General features: G+C 43.5%; 1 protein-coding gene across 1 annotated transcript; it reads right to left on the reverse strand.

Moving 5' to 3' along the window:
* Positions 1-484: 484 nt before the first annotated feature.
* Positions 485-10,729, reverse strand: lhx4 (LIM homeobox 4). The gene is made up of 6 exons (XM_085448019.1): positions 10,613-10,729; positions 6,829-7,000; positions 5,349-5,551; positions 4,657-4,811; positions 3,919-4,090; positions 485-3,110 (listed from the first exon to the last, which is right to left on the reverse strand). Exons 1-6 carry the CDS (start codon positions 10,689-10,691, stop codon positions 2,728-2,730), a joined length of 1,164 nt encoding a protein of 387 aa, XP_085304145.1. The 5' UTR covers positions 10,692-10,729; the 3' UTR covers positions 485-2,727.
* Between the last annotated feature and the right edge of the window lie 8,707 nt (positions 10,730-19,436).

A 19,436-nucleotide genomic window follows, 5' to 3' on the forward strand; every position in this document is an offset into this window, starting at 1 on the left:
GTGCTGCAATCTGCTGTTGTGTCTCTTTAGCACTGAGAGGATCAGAGAAATAGCCAGAGAGCATCTGTTTCTGCACTTGTTTTATTTCTCTCTCCGGCTTTCTTTCCTTAATCTCTCTTCATGCATCTTTCTTGTCACCCCCCCCCCACCCACCCACCCACCCACCCGGAGAGCGAGAGCGGAAAGCAGTATCAATCACTGTTAACTGACTGACCACTGTCTGTTGGTGGTACTAAATGGATCCCCACAATTGAATAGAGGCCTAAGTGTGTGGTAAATGCTCTCAATGGGTAAATGAATTTGCGGGTTAACTCGCTCTAAGAGCGTTTCAATAAGGCAAAATAATAAAAACACCTACAGCACATATTTTTCTTTTGATATATTAAAAACAAAGTCCAGCTGAAAATCTTAAGTCTCGCATTCATCACCGCAGGCCCGGAGTACGAAAAGAAAGCAGCCGAGCGTAACCCAAACACAATCCAGCTTTATTTTCCTCATATAGATTTGACTGTACACAGTTCAGACCATTACACAGAAGGCATAAATGAATAAATTCAGTGCTCTCTTTTACATCTTTTTCAAAGACACATGGCAATAATAAATAGCGCTCATGAAACAAGACGATCAACACGTTTTCAAACTGTACAAAATTTACAGCAATTGAGATGCAAAGTTTGGAGGCAACACAGACTGAATGAAACTGTCCTGGTAATATGTTTGTTATTTCATTTAACTGTGAAACTTCGATAGAAGCTCAAACATTACTCTGTAATTACGGTGCACTCATCCTGGGGGTAACAGATGTTTACTCATGGTTGATGTGGGTTATAAACTGCATCCCTTTTTTAACTGTCACATATGAACACATGAACAATTGTAATGTTTTACAGTAGCTCAGTAATTTAAAACGAATGTTTTGATCTCGAGTACACTATTCTTCTTTCAAAACTTTGTCCACGTTGCTTCTAACTGTCATTTCTAAGTGATAAATGAAATAATCAAATATGAGATCTTCCTAAATTTGTTTTTTCTATAATACATTTATTCTTCGTTGTTTTGGAATTTAACTAACTGTAATACATCTAAATGTTACCCCCGTGTTACACTTTATATAGTTTTAATTTTATCAACCAAATAATTACGCTGTAATTTTAGAGCTGTAATCTCGAGTTTCTCTGAATAGTGTCATCTTGTATTTCTTTATTTGCTTCCTGGTATTGAAAACACTCGTTTTTTTCCCTCTTTTCCTTGTTTTTTTTTTTTAACAAAAGAAGTACCCACATGAATAAGACTCTGTTTCTCTTTTGAAGCAGAGATCAAATCTAAATGATGGTTCCTGCATGCTCAGCAGGTCAAGAATCAGAAACACCGAATCGTTCCACTGTTTCAGTTGTTGTGGGTCTTTAAAGATGCAGCTGTGGGAAATGCATCGGCCCGGCAGTCGTGCCAGCACTGACGCTAAAGCATCAGCCCTGAATGTGGGGGACTATCGGTAATCCCTCTGACATGCAGGCCAGGCAGTGGGAGAACAGGCTGACGACACATCTGGGGTCAGTAAGTAGGTTGATAGCAGGCAAAGCTGCACTGAGTAGATTACCAAGAGGCGCCTGGATCAGACCGAAGAAACTCAAGAGAGTTTTTATCTGTGTTCCTGCTTGTTAGCATTTTAAGTGTCAAATTTATGTTTGCTTTTCAACGTCTGCAAAAGAATCTGCATGTGCATACAAATGGATAAGATGCGGGGCGTCTTTAGCGGTTAGAACTGAATATTTCCAAACCGTATACATGTCTTGACTTTGCCTTAAACGTATAAGCTTTTTATTCCTGGCGAGTCTGTGTCTGAGATAATTTAATACTGACGGACGTCTGCTTCCAGACCAGCTTTTACACAGATGACAACAAGTCAAGCACCTATAAATATAGAAGAGAGATCTGCTTTGTAGCAAACAGTGATCGCCCTCATTCAAAGAGGGGAGACATAAACTTCTAATGAACAGACGGACGGACAGAGGAAAGGACGGGCAGACCAACAGTCATCTATTTCCTAATAAGTTTGAGCACTATGTTAAAAACAACAAAAGCATCAGCGTGGTTCAAAATTAACACTTGTGCCGCTCTTTTTTTGTAAATTTCTCTCCCAATGAAACACTGTTTGTTGCCTTGTGCATACGTCTCTCCTCCTTTTCTCTGCTCTCCCCACATTCCTGTCCACACGTGTAGAGAGACGAGGAGAGTAAAGTGCATCGCCAATGTAAAGGCTTGGATGTGGCTGTACGGCAGGCCTGCTCAGTATGAATGAGAAGCATGCAGGTTGACTCCTGGGTTTCGTAGGGACTTTGATCTGGATTGTGTCGCCCTAATGTTGTGTGGTTTATTTCAAGGGATGAGACGTTTCTCCCCTGTGAGCATTACTCCACCGATATATTTGAGATCCGGTCTCACTTTCAGAGAGTGAACGAACAAAACAAAGTGTAAAAAACGATCGTATGATGCAGAGTTGACTCATTCTGTGTGGAGGCGTTCTCGCTGCTTCCGCTCAGACTACATATCTCGATGGCTACCTCACCAACTACGACTGCTGCGGGACTCTCCCTTCTCCTTCGCCCAACATCGCACCCGAAACATACCAGCAGTGGACCGTGGAGAACGATAGAAAGAAATGTAAAAAGCCTTCTGAGTCCACTTTGATGTTTCCCCACAGTACTTTTTTTTTACCATGTCTGAGACTCAAAACTGGGAATGGTCCATCTCGTCCAGCCATGAGGCGGGGCTGGTGGGGAAGTCAGGGTATCCCGTACTGCTCCCTGTGGAGAGGTCTGAGGTCGGGCCTCCTGCCATGGCCCTCAGAGCCTGTCCCACACCACCCGGCCCCCCCTGTGCCACCAGGCTGTCCATGTTGAAGCTCAGGTTGTTGAGGAGAGGAGTGTGGCCGGGCAGAGAGGCGATGGAGGAGGGCGACTGGGGGAGACCGTAAGGGCTTCCCGCTCGGATGTCGTGGTAGGGCTGTCCCGCCGCGTCGACGGAGAAGCCGCCGTTCAGCGTGTTGGTCACATCGCCGACGCTCCCGTAAAGCCCGTTGGCGTGGCCGAGATCTGACAGGACCTGGTCGTCTGCAGAGGAGAAACCGTCACTTAGCACGAGGAGTGTAAAAACTTTGAGACATCAACAGCGCCGTCACCTGTGCGAGCATTATACAGTTGTTATATTTCAATACAGTTAAGTGCTTTTACGAGTCAGATTTATTGTGGCAGATTTCATGGAGGTACAGTAAATGGACGAGCCACTGAAGTCTTTGAAAGGCTTTTCGGTTCTCTTAGCGAGAAAGTGAGAAAGGATGCTCTTTCTGCTTCATCTCTAACCGAGCAATTACTGCAGCACAAAATATTTGTTTCCATCTCGTCCCTCCCCTGGGTGGCTTCAATAACAACAACGCCCCAGAGCGCTTTCTCTCTAATTGACTAAAAGCCTCACATGCTTTATAGAGTTTCTGTCACCATGTTTTCATTTCTCATAAAAATAGCCTTCTTTGGCTTGAGGACTTTTATGACTACCAAAAACGGGGTGTGCAAACATTAAATAACATGGCATGTCTAAAACGCCGTTTGCATCCCACTAAGGACCCTCTCTCTTTTCCAATAAGCTCCATCATGGTGACAAACAGAGGCAGGAGGATGCGTCAGCAGCCACAGGGATGTGTGACGGGAATGTGAAATGAGAATGCCATTTTGGATTTGCCCGACTGCGACGCCACGCGTTGATGAATGCTAGAAAACAAATGAAACGCCACAAAGACACTTCCAATTGCCGCGGCGCTCGTGTCATTTAGCAGCTTCTAGGCTCCCTCGATCCCATTAGCACGGCAGCATGACGGACAATTCCCTTCAGGGATCTCACTTTTAAGCAATAAAAGCTGCATACCTCTGAAGCTCAGCTCGCTGTCGCTGAGTCCTGCGTCGTCAGCTGAGCTCTCCTTCTCCACTTTAGTTCCTCCTCGGCTGCGTTTGACACTTTTATAAAACTGAGTCCAGCGATGCCGCCCTGCGTCTTTCTTCAGACGCTTTTCCTTCGCTCGCCGGTTCTGAAACCAAACCTGTGGAACATTTTATTTATCGTTAAGTGCAAATGAAATTATGAAACACTCTCTGAAACATTATCTCCAACTAAAAATAAATGACAACAGGAACGATACCTTCTTAGTCTGACTTCAGCCTCGGCCTTTGTTTGACGCAATATAGCGTCACTCTTTATAAATGTGTTTATTTGCAACCTGAGCTTTTAAATTCACAAATAAACTCATCAAATTTTAATTATCTCACAACAGTCGATACCAGAAATTTTAGGTAGGAAAACAAACGCATGACACTAAAGTGAATATGTGAAAAAAATGTAAGCTTTGCACGTGGATTCTCAATAAGGTCTGATCTTTTTAGCTCTGAAACACTCTAAAATACTAAATATCCTCATTTAAATTTAAAATTCAAGTAAAATGCATGTGAATTATGTTGTTTCCAAATATGTATTTGCTTTTTAACATTTGTATCAGCACTTGAGAGGCCGGGATTCAGCGATTCCAAAGTAACTTGCTTCATTACAAAAACTCGATCCCAGTGAGTCAGCTTTCTCAGGGACCTGCAGGATATAGCCAAAATACTCTACCTGCACCACTCTCATGTCTAACCCCGTCTCCGATGACAGCTGCTCTCTGACGTGGCGTGCAGGCTTCGGCGAGTTTTTGTAGGCACTTTTGAGGGTCTCCAGCTGTTTGGCGGTGATGGTGGTCCTTGGTCTCTTGGTCCCTGCCTCTGAATCATCTGAAAACACCACACACACGAGCGTGAGTGACTTCTTCCTAGATTTGTCATGTTGCCTCAGCAGGCACTGCCCTCAGGCCTTCACATTGAGCATGTCTGTGCTCAGTGAAGTGAATGGTCATGTATAGAAGTGTATTATTGTCCTTGTGCATCTGTCCCACTCCCACAGCAGAGGACATAAATCTATTCACTGCCGGAGGAATGGAGTGATTGGAACAGCACCATATAAGAGCATTGCTTCACTTTGCATAATCAATCAGAGATGCATGGACATCTGAGGAGAGAGGGAGGGAGAGAAGCAGCACACACCCACAAACAAACAACACGGATCCACCGGCAGGAGTCGTATTACCGCTTTGCACCGTGAATACAACTTTATCCATGATTCATAGTGTTGTGATTCTGGTGTAGTTAAGTGAAGTCATCAGCACTAAACCAGGTGGATAAAAACTGCTAAGAGTTATTGAAACATCTCTTTTTTCATATTTTCAGTAAACGCTCGTTGTAGCCTAACATCGAATGCTCCTGCACACCTACCATTTTGTTTGGCGGCCTCGTAATCCACCTTGCACACCAGCCTCCCGTCTTCCATGAGGTAAAACTCGTCCCCGGTGGCCAGCTGTCTGCTGCACATGATGCAGGCGAAGCAGTGCAGGTGATAAACAAAGTCCTGCGCCTTCCGCACAACCTGTGTCGGCGGGATGCCCTGCTGACACGATGCACATTTTGTACCAAAACGTCTGCAGGAAAACATGAAGGAGAGAGAGAGAGAGAGACGCCATGAAAAAATTTGTAAAACGCCGGCAGGGTGGACTGATGGAAAGAGTGCGAGCAGCTGAGATTAAAATTTCACACACTACATGACTATTTCTTCATCTGCAGCCAAGAATGATGGCACAGTGTCTGTATTAATAGGAACTCCAGCTGCTGAGGAGGGAAAAACCATCCCTGGAATGTGTTTCTGTTAACGGTAGATCTGCCAGCAGACTGATAGATGGACTGGATCAGTGCACTGTGTGGGTTTGAGTGTGCATCTGCATGTTTGCATGTTTATGTGATTGCAGATGAACTAGAGTAAAAAGAGAACAAGAAGAGGAGGAGAAGGAGGAGGAGGGGTCCTCACAGTAAAGACACCCCGAGGAGAACCAATAAAACACTGACTCGGGAGAGGCTTTAAATCACAGCACAGACACAAAAATAAAAAGAGCAAGGTGAGGCCTCCAAATCACCTCTGGGAAGCAAACACCAGCAAACCTATGTGTATGTATTATTTAGTATGTGTGTCTGTGTGTGTTTGAACATGCTACAGCCCCCACCAGCACTGCCCCCTGGGTCACCTAACACAGTTAGCTCCCAGTGAGACTCCGGAGCTCTTTAGGTCTCTTTCTAGCTTTGAGCATTAAAACCTTTCAAACATGATTTAGTAAAAAGCCCCAATATGCCGATCGTGTTATGGATAAAAGTCAAACTCAATTTTCTCCTGCAATGCCTCAAACATCCAATTGTTGAAAGAATAAATGGCAACTAGACTGTGAAATAAAGGGATTTTTAATCTTTCCTACAGTGTGACAGAGCTGCCACTACACTGGGAATCAGGCAAACTGTGCACATTATGAGGGCAACCAGCATCACACATGTTCAGTCACAACAAAGAGGAAAACCATCAACCCAAGCAAACACACCTGCAAGCTGTGTTTCTGTTGTTCTTCATAAATTAGGGTAAAGTGGTGAATATGTATTATTAAATAATTAAAGGTAAAAAGACAAAGGTTAGCCTAATACACATGTATGGCACGATGTTATATTGCTAGCATTTTAACCGTGTTAGCAAACGGAAACCAGTCGGTTGCAATACTAAATGCACCGGAACTATTACAGGTCACAGTCGGATTTTTGTCAAGGAAAATTGTAATATTTGTTAGTGCTGCCCTGGAGAAAGGCTGGGCCAGTGCTCACTCTGCAGGAAACAATCCACGCGGATGGTAAGGGGAGAAAGCAAAGGAAGAAGCGCACTTACTTGAAGAAATCCTCCTTGCAGTAGACGCTTCCTGCCCGGGAGAAACATTTGTCCGCCAGCGGTGTCTGGCAGTCGGCGCACTTGAGGCACTTGGAGTGCCAGTGTCTGTCCAGCACCTTCAGGATGAACTTGTCCAGGATGTGCTGACTACAGCCTGCACACTGAGGGATCTCTGTGACGGAAACAAGCGCAGTCCCGCGTAGTTAACAGAGAAGCAAAGAGGCAAAGAGAAATAAGCGCTTTACGCGAACGAAATTCATTTCGTTTTACCTTTCCAAAAACAACAACAAAAAATGAAATGACATTCATGGTGACGGAGAATTGTTTCGCACATTAAAGCAGGTTTTCGGGGTTTCCCCTAAATCTGCAAGCCTGTAGTTTAGTTTTAGACAATAAACTCGGGTTTCACTCATATTTCCGTATAGATATAATAACAATGAAATCTGGAGATTATGTGCATGGATGTTTATTTTCTAAAGGCCCGTCACTGTAACAAACACCGTGACGTGGTATCATATCGGTTTCATTTTTTTTTTAAATGTTATTTATTTTGCTTCTGTTTATATATTTATTTTATTTTATTACGGCTTATTTTGCTGTTGCTATCACAGCTAAACAGGACAAAAAATATATAAATTTCGCGTATTTGTATTGTCCGTCTCTGTCCAAGGTGCTGAACTCGGAGCTGTTCGCTTGTAGAGCGAAAATAATTTTCTGACGAAATATTGATTTTTGTTTCTCTTAATTTCGTTAGCCAGATCTAGTTTGACCCTAATTAATCTCCTAATGATTTTATGGGAAGCATGGTGGCAACCAGTGTTAGAAGGTGAGGCGGTTTCTGGATGTAAATCAGGGTCAAGGGGAGATTAAATTTAATTTTTGTGAATGTAAAAAAAAGAAAGGGAAAAAAGGTGTCTTGGCACACCACACGTGCCCATTCGGAGGCAGATATTAGCAATTAAATTTGGCATCGATGATAAACTACAGGTAAGCTGCACATTTCAAGACGTCTTAAAAAGCGAAATAAAATCAAAACATAATTTCTTTCAAAACAAAAACCGATTTTCTGTCGAAGTAGCACATTTATAGAGATCAAACAGCATATTTTTTATATTTTAATATTTGTATTTGTAGCATTTTTATTATTACAGTAACTCCTACTCCTTCTATTAAATTAAAGATTGTAAAAGTCCACCTGCAATGCTCCATAAACTAACATCACGTCAGCATTTGTCTTTAAAGACCTTTAGACTGTTTTTATTCTCGGCCTGTCTTTGTCACACATCTGCATGATGCTACACGACGAGAAAAAACTGTAAAAAAAAAATAAAAATACTGAGAAAAAACAAGTGACCGGGCCGGAAACCACCATGAAGCTAAGACACCCACATATCACAACCTTTGCTGTGGAGAGAAAACATATCGGCCGTGAAATCATCTTACAATAACCGTGTAAAGCGCCGGGTGCCTCATGCGTAATCCCCACACACAATACTGCGTGCAAAACCAAGCTCACTGACTCTGCACCGTGGAGGCGCGGACACGCACATTTTAGAGGGTTTTTATGTACTACTCTTAGTACCTTTGGCATTTCTGTGATTTTAATTTTAATTTCAAGGAGGAGAAATAACTGTAACTCAGTGAAAATGAGCTTTTTAAAAAAAATCATTTTATTTTCAGTATTCATTCGTTTATTTTGCGAAGAGTAAGAACAGATAACCTCATCGAAATATTCGGTCCTTATTACAGAAGCTTAAATAACCCAGTGCGCACACTGTTACACACAGAGGAACATTCCGGCACAGACACAGCTTGGACTGGCTTTGTGTCTCCTCGGCGAGGTAATTCTCATAGAAAGGGTAGAAGAAGGCAGTGAAATTATTATGAAAGGGTGGCCTGTGTCTCGGACTTTAAAATGGGAAAGCATTTTAAATATCCAGAGATAAGTGGTGGGTGGGTGAAGCCGAGCGGGATGGCTTTGGAGAGAGAAGTGGTGCTGAAAGGAAAGCAGCACGATTCTTGGCAACGACAGGGCGTTCGCCATCCAGCTTCAGTGTGTGTGTGTGTGTGTGTGTGTGTGTGTGTGTGTGTGTGTGTGTGTGTGTGTGTGTGTGTGTGTCAGAGAGGGAGAGAGGGAGAGAGAGTAAACCTCGTGTATTCAGGAGGTCTTCTTCGTATCTTATTATCTGTTGCCACCACTCTTCACCACGTGCAGTCTCATCGCTTTGCTCATTTCACACAGCGGGTGAAACACACTTTCAGACTCTTTTAGCAGGGGTGTTGTTTAGAAGAAGAAACGAAAGGAGGAGGAAGAAGAAGAAGAAGTGCACTCTGGCAGCCGTTGGTTGTCAAGCGATTTGTGTTAATTAAACGTGAAGTAAACACTCTATATCAACGACTAATAGCCTGCAGGTTAAGGTGTGGGTGTAATTGCCCTGAGTCAGCAGAGGACTGTGTGTGTGATATAAAATGCTCAGATATATTCTGCTTTGCTTTTATTCCTGAAATAATCCAGGTTTAAATCCAGGATGCCTGCTGGCTCTGCAGGGGGCTGAGTGGCAGGATCTTTATCCAATCTTTTAATCTGTCTCGATTTATAAAATTAAAGAGCATAAGCCCACCATATAGAGGCTTCCCCCCAGTTGGTGAGGTTTAAATACTTCACTGAACAGGCTGGAAGTCTTAGATGACTCTTGTCATATTTCACCGTTGTTTACGGTTTTTTAGTTGGATGGGAGCAATGTGGAAAAACCTGAAAGATTCCCCTCAGTTTTGTTATATAGTTTTAGCCATTTGTTAACAGATTTCAAACCTTGAATGTGCGTCTTTAAATGTGCATCATGAGTATTTTGAAAACAGAGCAGTCCAGTAATTTCGCTCGACGTTATCCCGTTCTGTTGTGGATTATTTTTGACGTTACCCTATTAGACCCGGTCCATCTGTACATTGTTACTAACTGGCATATTAAATAATTAGGTCAGAACAGAAATGTATCCAGTTGCACTTAGACCTTGATTGCGCGAACAGATTGTAAAAAAGAAAGAAAGAAAAGGTTTGGCACAGATTAACAGGAGAACAGATGTAAGGCATTTCTCGCCTTTGATGCTGGAAGGTAGAAAATACAGTGATACATCGACAATTAACTACTAAATATCTGCCCTTATCCTCAATAATAATAATAATTTCACTTTTATTAGTGCTTAAATTGTAATAAATAAAAGTGCTTCAAGCTATTTAATTCGACCCAGTGATGAGTGTCAGTCAAAGTCAGTGTGTTTGTCTGAAGGGTGATGACAACTGCGCCTGATCTCTTGACCATGCAGACTCTTTTACAAATTAACAGCTGGGAGGCTCCGTGTGAGCCCAGCAACCTGACGCGGGAAGTTAGAGGCCAAACTAGGGAATCATAAATGTTGCCTTTCACCAGAAATTATTTTTCACCCAGGATGAGTGAAAAATATCACAGTTTGCGCTTCTACTCGCAGCCTAACGCAGAATACGTCTTCGCTATCTGAGGCTGCGAAGATTAATTGGACATGCGGGTGGCTGTGAGGCCGTGAAGCAGAATCGTCTACGAGGCGCTTTTGCACCGTGAAATAAAGACTAAGCATGGCACATTAGTGGTGTACGTGACAAACTAAGACTCCCCAATCTCGCTCGGGTTGCTGGAACTAAGCCCCTCTCCCTACAGTCAAATCCCCGCAGCACCGGTTGCGCTCGCCAACCAGTTTCCAGACTGATCGTGGACAGAAGAAGAGGAAGAACAGGAGAAAAAATGTCTTACGCTGCAGTGGCACTCCGAGAATCTCCGGTAAACTCTTCACAGGACTCTCTGTCGGTAGGACCGCCGCACTTTGCATCATCGTGATCCAAACCGGGAGACAAGCGCACGCACATACACCCGCAAAACGGTGGGCGCACTCCCCCGTCCTGTCTCGTGAAGAAAACAAACAATGATGCTGATGTTGTTGGGCCTTCGTGCGATTTGGAGGCTGATCTCTGTCGCTGTCCCGTCAAGCCTCTATTCCTGTTATTTTCCTATTCCCGGGATGGTGTCCGTGCTGTGCCGTGCCGTGTTGAGCTGTTTTGGAGTGGATCAGACAGGCTGCTTGGTCCATTCAGCGCTGCAGGGGCGGCGGGGCCTGACGTCACCACGGCAGAGGCTGACCAGGAGCCAATAGGAGAGCAGGAAGAGGAGGCCCCCCGAAGGCGGAAAGCATCCTCAATAGGTGTACAAGGAAGAAGGAGAAAGGAGAGGAGCAGGGGAGTCTTACATGGTATATGAGAAAGTCTCTGGAGAGGCGGGGCCTCGCTCCCTTGGAGACCATAAATAGCTCACTGCAGTGGCTTCCAGAGGGTCCCCGGGCAAGCAGGGCTCCTTTAGGAGAGGAGGAGAAGGGACCCGTGTTGCCAGGAAAATTAGAGTTCAGCTACATGTCATTTTACTTTAGAAATGATCCACGAAGCAACAAAAAAGAAAGCGTGTCTGCTGTCCACGCAGATTTCCCTGCGGATCGTCCAGACTACAGTGTTGTTTCTTCAGCACCCACGTCTGTGACCAAATGCGATGCAAAAATGTACTTTTATAGAATATCAGCAGGTGGGATGGCGGCATCAGTCAATTCAATGCAAGTAAACGCATTTTTCTTCATTTTTATTATTTGGTGATGGGATTGATTGGCCCTATAAAACACGCATGTAGGCACCATCACACCTGAAAAGTATCCCTGTAATCTGAGGTCTTACTACAGCTAAGGGTGCAAAAAAAAGGGAAAAAATAATAAATGAAGCCACACCACAGAAGGAATATTATTGGACACGTCTGAGTCACATTCACAGCACCGTCACCTGTAGCCCTTTTCCCGGCAGTGGCAGCTCCCGTGCAGCTGCTCTCTCAGTGACAGGTAGGATTAGGAGTCTGGGCGCAGTCCTCCTGACACTGCTCATTTCAAACCCCATCGTCTGAGACGGCTCTCCCGGATAAGATATTCCCTCCGGAGGGCCGCTAGTTCAGGCTAGATGAACTCAATCTTCGCTTCCAATTTACTTCAAGCATGGAAAGAAAAGCACACAGTGGCGCTTTGCCGCCGCGGTCCGCCTCCAAACCAGTGCAGGTTGTTTCCATCAACTCCAAGTCCGTCTGAGGGTCCCAGGTGATTGTTTGCAGCTCTCTCTCACACACACACACACTCACACACACCACATGTTCAACTAAAACAAAACCAGTAATTTTTCTTTATTTAAAAAAACAAACAATAAGTGAAAGCATTTCTTTTTAGTTTATTTACCGCTTGGCTATTTTAGGTGAGGTTTTAGTAGTTCAAGCGGTGTATCAATTCGACGCATTTATACCCTTTAATATCCAACACATATTTGAGATCTTCTGTGATGTGACTCAATATTTTGCACTAGTAATAGATCAAAACTAGCGGACTATTTTATTTGGCTTTACAAATATCAGAAAAAGGGGAGAACAAGCTCTGGCAAAGTAAATTTAAGTTGGCGTCATATTATGCATATTTCCCCCTTTTTGCCCATAAACTGATTCTATCTCTGTTTATTATTTATTTTTATTTATTTATTTTATAGCCACCCTATGGTGTTTGGACCCACAATCCCCTTCGCCTGTATGCGTGGCGTTTCCAGATATAATTTAGTAAAATGAAAACGGACATCAGGATGATTAAAAGGCAGGCTGGGATATTACAGGAATTTTATCCGTCCATCCATCCATCAGTAACGCGCATGTGTGGCGAGGGGATCATATGGTCTCACTTTATTTTCATTATACACTTTTCCCCTCAAGATCATTCAATTTATTCGACTATTCAATTACTCTGATTGTTGGAATCGAGGCCCTTTAGCTGTCCTAGAAAACAATGCAGATAAAATGCTCTTAAACTGTCAGCAAAGGGCAACACAATTAGAATAATTGACGGATGCAAATGCAGCGAGAGAGAAGATACGAGCGCGCACATCTGGTTTAGTGGGACAGTAAATGATGAGGTGCGTTTTTCATCTTTAAATGAGATGGCAAAGCAACGTGGCTATTAGTGCACTGAATGATGTGCAAAACAATCCGCATTTGGGGGGTAATCGTTTTGCATTTTACAAATATATGTATGCTGCACACAACAGTTAAAAATAATAGTAATTGAAGTGTGACATTACAGAGAAGATATATTTAATGTTATTATCCAAGGGGACTCAAACGGCTTCCGCTCTGTTAAATTCGCCCGGGCAGTCAAATGAAGTTTAATTCGTAAACATTTTTAACACAAATCAGTAAAGATGTTTTTGATTTTTCTATTTTTATGATACATATTTGGAAGGAGGTTATTTATCTAAATGAATGTAATCTTGAGAGGAGGCAGCTCTCGGACAATAACTCAAACAGAGGGCGACTCCTTTGCCACCGCCGTTGACCCAAGCACCTCTAATTAGATCTAATATTTCAGTGGATGAGTTCATTGTCACCAAAGCGCAAATCTGCGATTCACAGATCCATCTTAGTGAGAGCAGAGAGTCAGGATATCTTATGTGATCAGGCTTTCATGGAGCGCGATTCATTTGTGGGATGAAAACCTGCAGCAGGCCTGGTTCATAACGAGCCACAACAGAAAAAGCTTCATCTGAGTGTTTATTATTTTTGTGCGTTTAAATCTATTATTTGAATGTTAGTCACACAAACCAACGTGGATGTCAGCTGAGCACATTTGCCATGCAATGGTGATAACACGGTTCAGAGCACAGATTCAGCCTGGGTACGATCAAATTCATGCAGAGACTGCGAGCAGAACAAATGCGTTATGTTCCAGTGGCTTCCCTTCGTGCAACACTTACACTTTAGAAGTGCGTAAATGTATTCTCGACTTCCAAGACGAATTACAGCCCAGCGCATCGCGCAGACCTACCTGGCAGTCTGTCTCCTCTCTGCTCTCCCTCCTCCTCCTCGCCTTCTTCTTCTCCTCCTCCATACCGCCGAGGCTCGTTTCAGCGGGGTGAGCCAGAGCTCGCAGGGAAACTGCAGTAGTCAGTCCACACTTTCTCCGCCGTCCACCCGCAAAACAACATCAGGTAGCAGTGGCACCGTGTCCCCACGCATTTGGTCCGAAAGCAGGAAAGGAACAGAGAGAGGGAGAGAGGCAGAAAGCGAGGGGGAAACCTTAGGAGAGAGCTCGGAGGAGAAAATTAAATTGCACTTGGGGGGCAAATTCTATTAGGGAATAGTTATTGTCTCCTGACAGCTCCTGTCCATTTGGGTAATTAGTAGAAGAGATTGGTTGAACAAACGAAATCTATTCCCGTCAGAAATGATATTTTCCAATTCCCTGATTGAACCTGACCCTGTCCTGCTAAGACGAGGCGGTAATAGGCTCATTTGACTCGAATAACTACAACAGTTTAAGCCAAGCCTGCCCGAAGAAGGATTTCATTTGGATTTTGCTTTATTTTCACGACACACTGATAAGATTTAATTGAAACACTATTAATATTATTTATTTATGACAAGATAAAGACACACAAACAGGAGAATTCAGCAGGATCCCCCTTTAACTGAAAGCCCTTTAAATTATCCAGTTTCAATTATAAGTCCTGTGATGCACTGGCACCTGCCCAAGGTGCTGCCCTGTCTGAATGCTGCCCGTCGTGCTGGAATAGACTCCCGACCCTCACGAACTTCATTAGATAAGCGTGGAAAGCAAATGGATATAAGGATGAATGAAAGCTGAGACCTGAAGCTTAAGCTGCTCTTGCAAACCAGAGCGCAAAAAATAATCTGGATTCAGGTGAAACCTCCTGATGCAAAAATGATGTTAATGTGTGATTAGCAGAAGCCCAGAGCTGCAAAAACACATTAACAGCTCCTATAAGATTACAGTTCCTCTGCAGCTCCTGTTGTTTTCTCTGCATTCTCAGATTTAAAATAGGCATTCTGAATTAGTTCGCATTTTCACCGTTCATGGGGCACACGCAGCTAATGCATAGCATTTAAAATACAAGACTGATTTTGACCAACATTATTGAATGAAACCATATTGTTTTTTTAATTTCAGCAAATAAAACCCAAAACCAAATAAAATGCATTTACTCCAGTGTTGTATTTTGATATTTCTATTTAAGATAACTATTAAAATCAGATTATTTTACTGCAGATGACTGATCATAACAAACTACTCAGTAAAAATGTGTGAAGGCCCGCATCCACAACCTAAAGATTTCCACAGAAAGCCTGTGTTGCGTCTTTGATGCTCGGTGAAAGGAGCAGTGTTGGCTGAGTGAGTGAAAGCGGTGTGACTGACAAGTGTTGGCTCTTCTCCAACTTCATTATCCAAGCACTTCCTGTAAGTTATATGCTAACTCTGGAGGGGAAGGGGTGGGGGTAAAACAGGAGCAGAGCCCCGTTTCCCAAAATCATCTATAAGGTAGTTTCATTGTAAAGAAGTACAATGGGAACAAGATGATCCAGGCTTAACAATGTTTTTGGGAAACTGAGCCCAGATCAGCAGAAGTGAAGGTCGGGGTTGTGTTGTAATGAAATGATGCGGAGACGTGAACTCACAATTTTAAGTCCTGAAAGTTAAATTATGAGATTAAACAAGCATGAAGCAGTGAAAGTGATTATATTGGAGGAATTTAAAAATAGTTACTTAAAATGATATAAAACCCATGTCTGCATTATTAATGTGGAAGGAATCACAAATGAATTCGAATAAGACAAACGCATCAACCTGGGTGTATTCCACAGTTTCATCTGGTGTAACTCTGGTTGGCTGGTTGTGCTGGGTGTGCTGGGTGTGCTGGGTGTGCTGGTTCGGGGTCTTTGGGAGCAAAACAAAAACTTATAATCTGTGCTCATTCATCAGCCATTAATTTGAGTGAACTGACAGAAGTAGAAGTTATTGCATAAACTGAAAACCTTGGTACAGGCTGCATGAACACTCACTGAGATGTTTGCAGATCTCGGCAGATGAGCGTCCACATGAAAGGGGGAGGGACTGCAGCAGAGAAATGAGATGGGTCTGACCCTGCGTGACTCCTGCGTTTAAAAGGCTGCATGTTTAAAACCCGAAAGGGGATCTGGCTTAGTTAGGATGCAATGTATACCAATACCATATATTAACCTCTTTTTCATAATTTATTCACCCCCACTCCACCCCCACACCCACATTCTCCCTCTACCCACAGCAGGAAGCTTTATAGTATTATTAAAGTCAGAAAGAGAGATGACAGAAAAATGCATCAAGCCCCTCCTGCATTTTAATATCAATACCGGCGGGGTAATAAACATCGAGGCAGAGAGCGTACAGGAGACGAGTGACTATAAAACTCTGCATTGTCTAATTTATGGAAGACAGCAACAGGGCAGGAAGGTGAGGTTTTTACCCTTCAGTCAGTGGTTTCATAACGCAACTTTGTCTCAGTTCAAAGCATCAGTTTTAGACAAAACACACAAAAAAGTTTAGAAGAAAGTAATCAGCTCGTGTTACTCCAAGAAGATATACGGTGACAAGGTATGCAGGCAAAGCTCCGCCATGACGGTGTCACCTTAAGCTCAATTTGCTGTTTGTGTGGTTGCTTTTATAAGCATTTGTCGTCTTTGACCTTGAAAACAAACAGATTTGTAACAAGGTCAATCGGCAACATTGTAAACTGAACAAACGGATGTTTTCAGATGTTGGTGGACTGTGGAAACCTTCCTGTAACACAAGTCAAAGAAAAACATGTAGATGAGTGAAAACACATCAACTGCAGCTTAATCTGTAGGGATTTATGTTTCCTTCCAGTCTGCGTGCGAAAGAACTGATTATTTCTGAGCCTTCTTATAATGCGATTTATTCTTTTCAGTGTTAAATATGAAACTCGAGGATCGGCAACATGGACAAACACTAACAGCTGGAGTAATCCACTGATGAGGCCAAACTACTATCATGTCTGTCCATCACATATGAATATTAAACTGCAGCTGCTATATGGATGGTTTTCAATAACCATAACTAACACTCACTAATTAGTGACATACCAGACATTTTGATCACCAAGTTAGCCAACCTGGGGCTCCTGCCATCCACCTGCTCTTGGATAAAGGACTTCCTGGTCAACAGACCCCAGCGGGTGAAACTGGGTCCTCGCCTTTCGTCCCCTCGCACTCTCAGCACCGGCTCTGCCCGGGGCTGTGTACTAAGCCCACTACTCTACTCCCTCTACACATATGACTGCAGTCCCGCCCACCCAGAGAACATCATTGTCAAATTTGCTGATGACACAACAATGATGGGGCTGATCACAGAGGGAAATGAGGCAGCTTATAAATAATTTCCCCTACAGATCAATAAAGTATTCTGATTCTGATTCTTACAGAGATGAGGTCCTGAGACTGGGTGAATGGTGTGCATCAAACAACCTGGTACTTAACATCACCAAGACCAAGGAACTCATCCGGGACTTCAGGCTGTGCCCCCCTGCACATCAACAGAGAATGTGTAGAGCGAGTGGAGTCCTTCAAATTCCTTGGCCCACATCTCTGCAGACCTCTCCTGGGCAGCTAACACCACGGCCCTAGTCAAGAAAGCCCAGCAGCGGCTACACTTCCTATGGGTGCTCAGGAAGGAGCAACTAAACACCTCGCTGCTGATGACCTTCTACAGATCCACCATCGAGAGCCTGCTGACCTGTGCAGTGACAGTATGGCACGCCAGCTGCACCGAGGCAGACAAGAAGAGACTGCAGAGGTAAACACAGCACAAAAAATCATCGGCCGCCCCCTGCCCTCCTTGTCTGCCGTCTACAACTCCCGTTGTCTTAGTAGGGCCAGAAACATTTTAAAGGACACTACCCACCCCGGCTTTTCAACCTAATGCCGTCTGGCAGGTGCTGCAGATCCATACGGGCCAGAACAGACTCAGGGACAGCTTCTTCCCCAAAGCCATCACCGTACTCGACTCAACTGTACAAAAGTAATCTGCACTGAAATATCATCAATTCCCTGCCTGTCTGTCACTGTGTCAGCACTGTACTGTGTATTTATATTTATAGTAGTGTATAGTTATATTATTGTATAGTTTTTATAATGTGCTATAAGCATGTGTGCACTTATATAGAGCTGTTTCCAATTTCATTATACTATGTATAATGACAATAAAGGCTTTCAATTCAATGCAACTATATTCATACTGTCACATAACTGACATTTTGTGGTTTGTGTGAATTCGATTAAACGGTGTAAAAAGCGCAAACAGCTCCGAATGTGTCCTAATTTAGATTTGAAGCCTCTGTCCTCGGTGTGAACTGCTCACCTCAGCCTTGGCAAAGCTGCAGACAGATATTACACTGCTGCCAACTTCCTCATTAACCATCATTAGTCTGAACCAGCATAACACTTGCAGCTCACTGAAGCTCAAGACACCTGATAAAGGGCTTGTGTAGCGTGAGCAGCACACAGCGTGGCTGACGCCAATCCTCTAACAAACACAGGTAAACGTTTAAACAGATTAACTGATCGGACGTGCGGGAAAAGTGCTCGAGAAAAACAACGTTTCCAAGATTTTCATGATGTGCAAAAAGTTTAAGGATACATAATTCCTGCTTCACTCTGATGGTCTTCCATCCCAGCTGATATTTTAAAAAGTGTCACGGTGCACTGGATAAAAGGCATAAATAAACAACTTAAGGAAGGTTTCTTGTGATGAACTGCTTTTCTCGATCCATTCTGGCAATCATAATGTGTCATTGAGGATCTCATTGAAAGTACCTGAGAGTTTGATTAAGTCACACAACCACAGCTGCTCAGCTGTGATGCTCTTCTGCTTTAATGTGGGGCTATTAATCACCCTATTTTATGTGTGTGTGTGTGTGTGTGTGTGTGTGTGTGTGTGTGTGTGTGTGAGAGAGAGAGAGAGAGAGAGAGAGAGAAATTGACTGCCTCAACTCACCTATGTCATCATCAAAACTGCAAAGGCTGAACACATGGTTTGGATGAAGGGATAGAACGGGCTATAGGATAAGATCAGAGGTTTTATCCACGTATGCTTTGGTGACAGGTTGGAAGGTGGAGGTAAGGGGCAGGAGTCGAGGGAATTCAAGCCGGCGTTCCAGGAAACACAAAGCTCAAGATCAAGCTTTGGTTGTCCTTCAGCTGTGCTCGTTGTGATCTCAACATCAAACCCTCATCCATCCATCCATTTATCCCCCCCCCCATAGTACTCCTTTCATCCACCCCTTATCCCATCATGTTACCGCCCCTGAGGGTCTGCCGTTGCCCTTCCTTAGCAGAGCCCACCTCCAAGTGTGTGTGTGTGAGGATGGAAGAAGCCTCATGAAAGCCGATTGCATTTTAATAAAGTTTATTATCTGCTGGGAGCTAATCCTCAAGGGTAATCTCTCCTCTCTAGTCCTAAAGGAAAGCTGGATTACTCACTTGCTATAATCCCAATGAAATTGTTAGGATTTAGCTTGCGCTGCACAGCAGATGGCAACAGGCTTTTTCCTTCAACCTTGCATGGTTTAACCCCCATTTCTACATGTAACACCCTTCTCCTTCTCGCCATGTCCTGATTGTTTTTTGTTTTGACCTAGAACAACAGGAAGTCACTTTCAAACCTGTAACA

This window comes from Copadichromis virginalis, linkage group LG23 (genome assembly GCF_057382275.1).
Source record: "Copadichromis virginalis isolate Kocher_CV1m ecotype Utaka linkage group LG23, C_Virginalis_male_GT1.1, whole genome shotgun sequence".
Classification (NCBI taxonomy): domain Eukaryota; kingdom Metazoa; phylum Chordata; class Actinopteri; order Cichliformes; family Cichlidae; genus Copadichromis; species Copadichromis virginalis.

Excerpts from the sequence above, each read along its gene's own strand:
- lhx4 (XM_085448019.1), bottom strand. The coding sequence starts at position 10,691 with ATGATGCAAAGTGCGGCGGTCCTACCGACAGAGAGTCCTGTGAAGAGT. Across the intron at positions 4,812-5,348 it reads CGAGGCCGCCAAACAAAATG|ATGATTCAGAGGCAGGGACC; the intron begins GTAGGTGTGCAG and ends TGGTGTTTTCAG. Across the intron at positions 3,111-3,918 it reads CAGCGAGCTGAGCTTCAGAG|ACGACCAGGTCCTGTCAGAT; the intron begins GTATGCAGCTTT and ends TCTCCTCTGCAG.